Source organism: Hevea brasiliensis, chromosome 5 (genome assembly GCF_030052815.1).
Source record: "Hevea brasiliensis isolate MT/VB/25A 57/8 chromosome 5, ASM3005281v1, whole genome shotgun sequence".
NCBI lineage: Eukaryota > Viridiplantae > Streptophyta > Magnoliopsida > Malpighiales > Euphorbiaceae > Hevea > Hevea brasiliensis.
Window position 1 is genome coordinate 110,001,508 of NC_079497.1, and position 10,451 is coordinate 110,011,958.

Sequence of the window (10,451 nt, forward strand, 5' to 3'; positions counted from 1 at the left end):
TCTATATAATTTATATTTATTAATAAAAAAGTAAATATTAACCGAATATCCCTTTCTTTATGCAAATTTTAAAAACAAATAAAAATAAAAATAGAGATTATGCAAAATCTTATTTTAAGGAAAAAAAAAAAGAAAGTTTGAGTAATTGGGAATGTATTAAATTCGAAGAAAGTATTGATCAAATTATAATTAATTTATTTTAATTTGAATTTATATAAGTGATTAGATTATTTTATATATCAAAATGATTAATCAAGTTAATGTTATAATCTGACCACTTATATACTACTCTTTTTATTTCATATTGTTCTGATATGGGATTCCAACAGAATGCGACAAAACAATGATATTTTCATTTTAATTTCTCCCAATACAGGAATAACAACATCATTATAATTAATGACAACAAACCAAAGCAAATATGAAGAGAACAAAAGCATGACTAATTCTGTCTTCGAAGAGCCAGACCAGAAATCACAACTAACAGCATGAAGACAACAACTGAAACAAACGATGCCACAACAGCCCCACTAACTTTCTGGCAAAAATCACCAAATTGTTGGCAGACTGCAAGCCAGTTTGAGCTTGGGTTCCCATTGTGAGCCAAGTACACTATGGCAGTCGCAGCGGCAGCAGCTGCAGTGTTCAACGTCAGCGCCACCTGCAAATCATGTTTAATGACTACCAGGTTTCAAATTTCTTTAAGTTTAATTGGCTTCGATTGAAACTTGAATTTGAGACTTCACAATTCTAGAGAAGATTTCAACATCATTGAACTAAAACTCATTGGAGTTTTTTATGGCAATTAGAACTTAATATAATAAAAGAGGGAAGTGTTTAAAATTTAATTACAGTGTCCAAAATGAGGAGAAGGAGCCTTAGTCCAACAGCATGGGGGCGAATAATTGCTACAAAAGAGAAAGGAAGGGAAAGGACTAAATAGCCTCCAATGATTGCCATAGCAATAACAAAGAACCTGCAGCAATGGATTTCTCAGTTACTGTATGCATATATATGTATATAACAAAATTGGTATGAATTAAGAATTAAGATAAAGGATCATGATCACATACTGAAGACTAGGGAGATCATCATAACTAGCTTCAAACTGGAAGAACTGAGTGAAAAAGGGAAGAGTCTCCCCACTAGTTCCCATTGTAGCAGCAGCAGAAAGAGCGGCAATTACAGCACCTAGCCTCAAAAGGAAGTCACATATGGCAAAACCCTTCTTGTATCCTCCTCCTTTTACATGGCTGGAAGAAGTTATTCCTATTAGAGGAGCTTTTCCCTTAGCAGCAGCACTTGACTCAGCAGGAATATCAATTGTAGTTGACATCTTTAATTACTCAAAAAGAAAATTAAAGTTATAGCTAGCTCTTGGTAATTAAGAGAAATGATTGAATTAATGCTTGTGATGAAATGGGAAGAATGGTGGAGGGTCATATATAAGAGGAGAGAAGTAGAGGAGGAGGAGTTGGTTGTGTTGAAGTAGTTTGAATTAAGAATTGTCAACCATGAATTGTATTCAAATGGGATTTTATCTAGCCACTTGTTGGTTAGTAAGGAGTGAGAGGAGTTGTTGCCAACTATTTCCATTTTTATTGGAAGGTTAAGCCTTTTAGTCACCTTTGCTTACGTAGCAAAAGCTGAAAAAGTGCCATTCATCCAACCCAAAAGGATTGAGTTGACCAAATAATACTAACTGCTCAATTGTAAGAATCCCTGCATCATACATATATATATATATATATATATATATATAAAATTAAAATTCGAATCTTACAGTTTTAAAAACGATTTTAATTAATTAATATATGTATTTATATTTTATAACTTATTTATTCAATTTTAAGTAAAAAATTTAGATGTGATAAGGTGACTTCAAATTCCAATTTTACTTAGTGCAATATTAAGGATCAACATTTTTGTGAGAATATGAAATAGTTTATTTGTTTTTAATTATAATTAATAAAAATTTTTATGTCAATATAATTAATTGAATATGTAAATTTAATAATTTTAATAAAAGTGATTATACTTTAATGTGTTTGATAGTACTTTAATGTGTTTGATTATACTTTAATGTGTTTGATAGAAAAAAAAATTCATTTGAAATTTTTTATTTTTAATTTTATAAAATTTGGTTATATTGGGCCAAGTTCTAACCATTCTACTAAATTCTAAACTAATTCTTCTAAGTTTATCATTTGTCTATATATCACACTTATATCATTTTGTCTTAATAAAGTTTATTATTGAATAAGTCACAGTAAAATTTTAAAGATAAAATATTTAATTTAAACCCTGTACTAATTAAAGAAGTTTAATTTAACTCATTTTTAAATTTTTGTCTAAATTAATATAAAAGTTTCAATTTAAACTCAATTTAACTTAAAAATTAAAATTTATAAATTAAATTTCTTGATTTTTTGATTTAAATAAAAATTCAAAATGTTCAATTTCTTAATTATGAACTAAAGTTATTAATTTTTTATTTAAGCTCAAAAATCAAGAAATTAATTTTTTGAGGCTAAATTAAGCTTAAATTAAAAATTTTGACTTAAATTGGATAAAGTTAAAAATGATCTATATTGAATTTTTTCAATAAGTATAAGGGTGTAACTGATCTTTAATCTAAATTTTAAAAGTAAATAAACTTTTAAATGTATAACATGTATTTTTTTTAATTAATTTTAATTTTTTTCAAAATAATATTCCATAATTAAATTTATGAAGTATCAACCTATAAATAAATATATATTTAAATAATATATTAGCAAAAAGAGGGATCAATTGATCCCTTATTTAGTAGCATACATCCGCACATCATTAACATATTTATTTAAATATATAAAAAAATTAATTAAAAGTTTTCAAGTTATATATATATATATATATATATATATATATATATATATATATTTATATTTATTTATTTATTTATTTATTTGTTTTACACAGTAACTTGTTAAAAGATTTAAAGATCTGGGCATTTGAACCCTTAATGATATTTTGCATTATATATAAGTCATACATTTAATAAGAATTTTTTTTATTCAGCTTTCATTGAAATTCAAATTTAATAATTTCGAATTTTTATACATAAATTTTCTTTTATTGAATAAATTATTGAATAAAGATTAAAATTTATGAAAAAGATATTAACTTATTTATTATAAATTTAAAACAAAAATGTTAAAACATGTAATTAATTTCAAGTGCATACTCTCTCGACCAACATTTTAAATACACTCTAATGAAGAATTAGTTTAACCATATATATTTTTTATTTATTTATCTTATAAGTCTAACTTTTAATTAATCACATAATTTGTACTAAAAAAATAAAATAAATTAATTTTAGATTTTAAAACTTTTTTTTTAATCTACATTAATTAATGAAATGAATTTCAGATTAATTTGTTTTTCAAACAAGTGTATAACGTAAATTAAAATTCTTAATTTTAACTATTGTGGCATCTCTTCTACTTAACCTAGTTAACTAGGTAATCAACAACAAGAATAACTCTGCCCCTTTCTTATTATATCCCATATCAAAATTTTTTGATCGTAAAATTTTCTAATCGGAGAGCGCGAAAAACTATTGGCAAGATCATATATTGAATTTAAAATTAATCTACCGAAATAGCTTAAGCCAATTTAACCATCTTCCCTTCCCTTAACTATATATATATATATATATATATACTCCAACATTGATTCAGTCTTCTGACTTTACTTATTAAACCAATAATTTAGTATAAACAGAAATGTAAGTAGAATACGTTAATTTCCATTGGAGAATTAATAACTAATACATGACTTTAAAATCCACCCTTAATTACTCTCTCTGTCTCTCGATCACACAAATTAAGAAACATTGATGAGAATGGTAATTTCAGTACATAGGCACAGAAGCAGAGATGATTTAAAGAAGAACCAAACTTAAGGTTCAATTATACTTGTTTATGTTCTTATTGCCTTCTGAGAGCCAGACCAGACATCACGACCAACAACATGAAAACTACAGATGAAGCGAAGGATGCTACCACAGCCCCGCTCACTTTCCGGCAGAAGTCACCAAACTGTTGGCAGATAGCGAACCAGTTTGTGGTAGCATTCCCATTATGAGCCAAGTACACTACATCCGCCGCAGCCGCAGCCGCGGAAATGTTCAGGGCAAGAGCCACCTGCAAGAGAAATGGGATTGCCAAATCTTCAGTAACATTTCAGCTTATTAAAAAAGAAAAAAAAATTGAAATATCAGAGATGTTAAGTACAGTGTCAAAAATGAGGAGCACGATCCTTGGTCCAGCTGCATGGGGGCGAACAATGGATACTATAGAGAAAGGAAGGGACAGGACTAGGTAGCCTGCAATCATTGCCATTGCAATCAGGAAAAACCTGCATGCATGCATGGAAGTCTCATATATACTTAGATATCATGCATTTGGATAGAGGAATTTTGAAAATTTTTAAGTAAATACGTACTGGAAAGTGGGAATATCATCGTAGCTAGCTTGGAACTGGAAGAACTGATTGAAAAAGGGAAGGTCCTCATCACTAGTTCCCATGGTGGCAGCAGCAGCTAGAGCACACACTATAGCACCTAGCCTTAGAATGAAATCAAATATTGCAATCCCCTTTCCATCTCCAGAAGCTGCCATGAGAGAAGCTTTTCGTTTAGGAGCAGAGCTGGACTCTGGCACGTCAATTGCAGTGGATTCGCTTGTCATCATTTAAGTTGATTGGAAAGGGGAGGACTTGGTGTATGAGAGAGACTCTAAGCTTTTCTTGATGAATATGATTGACGGGGTGAATCTTAAATAGAGAAGCAGATAGATATATGAGAGGAGTTGTTGCTAACCATCTCCATTATGGTTTCTTTTTTATTGGTTAGCTTTCATCACAAAGCAAGTAGAAAGGTAAGGGCATAATGCTGGATTCAATTTAAGATTATCTGGTCCTGCTTCAAACAATGAATCAACCCAATCCACTCCTGAAAAAACAAAAAAAAGGGAAAAACTCTTTAGTATTTCTTGATTAAAATTGTGTTATGAGACTAGGATAGTCTCTGAATCATATCTGCTTGCCAGAGATCTTGCAATTATAATAAATGGAGAGCAGAAGAGAAAGAGAACTAGAAATTAATCTGGGGTAGACACTAGCTAGCTAGCATAATTTCTGTTTAATTTTTGTGGATGTGGTCTGCTTTTGAAAACACATTAATTGCAACTTCTTTTCTTTTGAAATTAATATTTTGGCCATTCCATAGCTAATCATAAGCAGATGTTAGATCTTTATCACCGATTTCTTACACAAATCACCTTCTGAAAAACAAAATTAGATATAAATTGTAACACTCCTAATTTTCAAATAATTATTTTATATGTAAATATAAATATTTTGGTCTAACCCTTGGTATTGTGGGCTTGCGTAGGTACTTTCGTTTCATGTCAATTCAACCGTTGCTCGGATATATAATTTCGGGCCAAGCAGATAAACTGTCAGAATTACTTCAGAACCAGGTCAAAATTATAAGCTCCCGGATACGTTTTCAATATCCGAATTGGCTTAAGTAAGCCCGAACCCTAAGTTTCCTTAATTATTTAGTTTCGGGTTTAGATTAAAAATCTATAAAATATTCGTGAGTAGATAGAAAATTATAATTCCTTTTATATTAGCTTAGTAATATTGCTAATAGTTTTTACTAAAGGGTTAGTTGTATGAACTAAATTATAATTTTTCAAATTGTGATTGTTGACTATTTGGATGGGCCCAGGAGGGGCCATGTGATGTGATTGAGATATGGTTGTGTGACTTGTGGATAAAAAAGTGTATTTTGAGCCCTTTTGCAGGTTGGATAGGTCCTAGATATAGGGAAAACTCTGTCGAATTTTCGGCACGACTTAGAATGTCTTTGGTTCTTTTTAAGTTTGTATTGAGTCAATTATATTAAATAATTATAATGAAATTGTCAGGTAAGTCGGGACAGCTTTCCTCCTCTCCCTGTGAGTAAAATATTAATTTTAATTATAATTTCAATATTACTATATGTTCAGGCATGCCCATGCATCACTTATAAATATATATTTATGTAGTTAAATACTAGACACATTTTATATTGCATCTCTATTTGATGAAATGCTATGGATGTTGTTTTATGGTAATTTGGAGCAGTGTACGTGTATTGACGTGCGTGTGGTGTGTGGTATTGGATATGGACAGGACGGGTAGACGCGGCTAGAGCTTGACTCGCTGGGATCCGATTCTTTTATGGATAAGTCGGGATAGGCACGGCTTGAAATGATCTCGCTGGCCCCCGCATTTGGTCTATTAAGCGAAAGTTCGGCTTGAGATATACTCGCTGACAGAGGTTGGATTACGAGAGTTGTATAGGGGATCAGCTCCTATATATGTACTGTTTGAATATTATATGGATGTGTGAGTGCTCCAAATTACCTTTTGTTATTTATGATGTAATTTGTGTATGAAAACTATGAAGGTGTTGCATTCCACTCTTTAGGATGTATTAGCTTTAGATAGCTATAGAAATTGTACTTAAAATCGGTATTTTACTCTCTGAGTCGAATACTCACTCCTGTTCACCTCATTTTTCTAGTTTACAGGAGATTTCTTGTTGAGTTTTAACTTGCCTCTCTCCTTCGCAAGTCATTTAGTGATATCGGTTATGTTTTGTATAACTTTAATAAATTCTAGAACTTCGCATATGTTAGAAGTATTTTATTTTATTTGGGTTTGTATTATAATTGCCACGTTGGATCTATAAATCTATTAAATGCATGTATGATTGGATTGGATGAGAGAGCTGAGCTCCCATTTGATTTTATGACATTATGAGTATGTGGAGGGTGAGCTGAGCTCCCCAAATTATTATATATTATGCTTACAGGTCAGGTGAGTCAAAAACTCCCTGTTGTATGGTCCATGTTATGGCCGGACTCTATCCGATTGAGTTCTTGAAATTGAGCTTAAAATGGGCTTTAGAATTGAGTTAAGGAATATTTAGGCTTACTACAAGCCTCGAAGGCTTTAGGCTGGCCTAGGTCCTAATGCCGGTCCGGCCCATAGGTTGGATCATGGCAAATGTGGTGGTATTAGAGCTTAGACTTTAGATTCATGGGAAAGTGTGCACCTAGAGTTGTCACATGTGGAGTATAAGATTATGTTTCATCTTTTTCTGTAATTCTTTGCTTTTAGATTCTACGTTATTCCTCAGTTAGTATAAGAGTGCTTCAATTTAGCACCTCGGTTTTGTGAAGTACATGGTGATGTGAAATAGATTTAGCAGACGTGTTGAGGTTTGCCATGGAAATATGTACTCCAAGAAAGTTTCTATTAGTATGGGTCCAAGTGGTGTGCCTATCTAGTGCAAGGCACGAGGACCTAAAGGTGATTTTTGGCAGTATAGCTGCCCTAAATGGGAGTGAGGATATCATTGCGAGTAGTCATCAGTGAATAGCCAATCAAAGTAAGCTCATAGTATCAGTGGAGTCAAGATAGATAAAAGAGTGAGAAATCTAGTCTGTTGGGACGTACTGTAGTAACTATGCAATGTTCTCGATGTTTGTGCTGTAAGTTGCAAATTATAGTATCGATATGGGATTATTATATAGAGCTGCGTACTTTCCCGTGGTGCACCATGATTAGGGTGTTTGTAAACAACCTCTGTTTTGGTACAGTTATGTCAAGACAAAGTTTTATTTCTATAAAGGAGTTAGGAAAGATCCTAGTTAGGGTTTAAGACCCTAGAGATTAAACACCAAAGGTCGCAGTTGGATGATAACTAGAGTCAGTGACTTAGTTATCCTACTTAAAGCGCAGAGTTAGAGCATAAGTGGCACAAAACTAGAGGTTTTTAGTATGATTGCAGTGTAATGGTGACACCTACTTGGTGGGATTATCTGGTCTCCGGTACAAGATCGTTGGCAGTGTTGGCATTACAGTGGATGTATTGCCTAAAGTTTAATAAAGATAGCACCTCCTTCGTGTGACATTAGAGCGTAAGTACGACTCTACTCCCTAAAGGAGATTGGAGGTTATGAATAATATTCGTATCCTATGAAATGACATTCTAGGAAGGTTGACAATATATAAAGAGAGCAGACAGCTTTATATAGTTGTGGTAATGGGTTGAGGTAGTACCTCTTTTGCAGTCAGTTATACTGTAGAGTATGGTAATGTTTTCTAAGGAGAGACAGAAGAATACCACTAATATAACGATATGTGGAATGATGTCCTAAATGGGACTGTAGTGTGATAGGAAATAGTGGCTTCGGTATCCCCTTAGGGAGAGTACAATTTTCATTATAAGGATCATAAGAGATCAGATCATGATGGATGCTGAGCTTTGGAGTAGTAAGGAAAAAAAAAAAAATTCCTATAGATTCCCTCCTTAAGGTATTAGAGGGTAGTTTAGAGTTAAACAGAGAAAAGGACAATGACTGCAAGTCAGCGAAAATAAGTCATAAAATATCAGTAGATAAAAGGAAATATAGAAATAAAAATTTGGATAGTTGGTTTTAGATGCAACAGGAGAGAAATTCGAATGACAGTGAAGTACTAGCCAGAGTAGTTAGAGCACTAATTTTGAGTAACATCAAGGTGTTGATAACTTGATAGAGACAGTGAAGGGATATAAGTTCCTGACATGATAGTTAGATCAAGAAAGAGAGTAGCACTAAAGAATAAAATAGTCAAGTTCTACTTGGGTAACATAAAAGAGATGAATTAAAGAGCAAACCGAATAGACAAAAATAGGACAAGGTCAGGAAGATCAAAGTGTGATATAAAGTATATAATGTGTCATTCTGAGCAAGGTAAATAGGATGAACTGAAAGGCAATATTAGAAAATCTAGAACAAGGGTACATGAGCGAGGATAGCTGTCAAGATATAGAATCCAAAAGTGTAGGACTTAGGGCAGCTCATGGTTCGGGCAGTGTCAGGAGCCAAAACATGGGGTTCAGAGTTACAGAAATGGATCAAACTCTATCTATTCCTGTTTCTAAGATGGAGTAGGTAGCGATGGGATAAGTTCATTTAGACTTTTAACAGTATAAGGAAAGTTAGTTGAGAAATGTAACCAGAGCAAGTAAAAGTTATAGGATGTGCAATGGTGTCTTGAACTGTCCTATCAGGCAAAGAAGTGAATTAATAAGTAGTAAGTTAAATAAAAGTAAACCTAATGATTCAAATAGGCATGACGAACAAAAATGATGGTGGAAAATGGCACGTAGGCTCAAGACCTGAGTAGAGGTGGTGAGATAGCAATCATGGGGTCTGTGATCAAGGATTAGGTATCTAACAACCCATAATTAAAAAAAAAAAAAAAAAACAGAACCAGCAGACCCCCCCCCCTCTCTCCCTCACGCATCTCTCTTTCTCTCATCTCTTCTCTCCCTTTCTCTACACTTTCTGTCTGGTGAGGGGTCAACCACCACTGACCGGCGACCAAGCGACTTCGAGCGACGCCAGCGAGCCACCAGCCGGCCGGTAGCACCGTCAGAAACGGCGACAAGAAAGGGAGAAGAGAGAGAAAAAGCGCGCACAGTGGGCAGCGGCTTTCCGGCGCGATTCCGGCTTCATCCGACGTCCGATCGAGGCGATTCAGGTGGCGTTGGAAAGCTTGTTCTGAGAGTTTTCTTTTGATACCAATTTTTGCAGCAAATGGAGGTCGGATGAGTGAGATATGGAGGAGAGAAGTTTCAGGTTTTTCAAGCTTTTTCGTCAGATCTAGGACGATCCGACCGTTGGATCGACGATTCGAGACCACCTATGGACTGAGGAAGAGGAGAGGAACATGGTGTTATGATCAGATCCGGCAAATGTCGCCGGCGATCGGCCGCAGGCCACCGTGCGCGGTGGTTCCGGCTGTGACTCCGGTGGGCTGTGGAGATGATTCAACTTCCATAGGCTTCCTCATAAATTTTTGAAATTTTTGAGACACAGTTAAACTTCGGGTAGGACTATTTTCATTATTTCTCTGTCTGTGGAGCATAAATACAGTGTTTCTTAAATAGGAAAAATTGGAGAAAAATTCTAAGAAAAATATATGATGAAAGTAAAATTATTTGGAGATATTCTATGGTGTTTGTTGAATTTTTGAGTGATTGTAGAATATTTTTGAAAAATATAAATGGATTTTAGTTAGATTTTTAGCATATGGGCATATAAGATTATTTGAAATTAAGATATTTAAATTTTATATGATTGGTTGAAGCTTGAGGATGGAGGTTTAAATATGTGAATATTGAATGGGGTTGAATTAAGAATATGTTAGCTGTTGGAAACTTATGAAATTGAGTAATATTCTTGAATAAAATATTCATAAGTGATTAGAAAATTACAATTAATTTTACAATAGCCTTATAATATTATTAAGGACCACGGGGTAAAATTTTAGAATTTTTAGAGCTTGTTTGAGTAGAT

At 33.3% G+C, this 10,451-nt stretch overlaps 2 protein-coding genes across 2 annotated transcripts; both read right to left on the bottom strand.

The window, feature by feature from the left end:
- Positions 1-388: 388 nt before the first annotated feature.
- Positions 389-1,558, bottom strand: LOC110632443 (casparian strip membrane protein 1-like). The gene is made up of 3 exons (XM_021780677.2): positions 1,074-1,558; positions 853-976; positions 389-661 (listed from the first exon to the last, which is right to left on the bottom strand). Exons 1-3 carry the CDS (start codon positions 1,334-1,336, stop codon positions 443-445), a joined length of 606 nt encoding a protein of 201 aa, XP_021636369.1. The 5' UTR covers positions 1,337-1,558; the 3' UTR covers positions 389-442.
- Positions 1,559-3,974: 2,416 nt separating this feature from the next.
- LOC110632444 (casparian strip membrane protein 2-like) lies at positions 3,975-4,739 on the bottom strand. Its single transcript, XM_021780678.2, has 3 exons — positions 4,492-4,739; positions 4,281-4,404; positions 3,975-4,190 (listed from the first exon to the last, which is right to left on the bottom strand). Exons 1-3 carry the CDS (start codon positions 4,737-4,739, stop codon positions 3,975-3,977), a joined length of 588 nt encoding a protein of 195 aa, XP_021636370.2.
- Between the last annotated feature and the right edge of the window lie 5,712 nt (positions 4,740-10,451).

Excerpts from the sequence above, each read along its gene's own strand:
- LOC110632444 (XM_021780678.2), bottom strand. The coding sequence starts at position 4,739 with ATGATGACAAGCGAATCCACTGCAATTGACGTGCCAGAGTCCAGCTCT. Across the intron at positions 4,405-4,491 it reads GATGATATTCCCACTTTCCA|GTTTTTCCTGATTGCAATGG; the intron begins GTACGTATTTAC and ends GCATGCATGCAG. Across the intron at positions 4,191-4,280 it reads TGCTCCTCATTTTTGACACT|GTGGCTCTTGCCCTGAACAT; the intron begins GTACTTAACATC and ends TTTCTCTTGCAG.
- LOC110632443 (XM_021780677.2), bottom strand. The coding sequence starts at position 1,336 with ATGTCAACTACAATTGATATTCCTGCTGAGTCAAGTGCTGCTGCTAAG. Across the intron at positions 977-1,073 it reads GATGATCTCCCTAGTCTTCA|GTTCTTTGTTATTGCTATGG; the intron begins GTATGTGATCAT and ends CCATTGCTGCAG. Across the intron at positions 662-852 it reads TTCTCCTCATTTTGGACACT|GTGGCGCTGACGTTGAACAC; the intron begins GTAATTAAATTT and ends CATGATTTGCAG.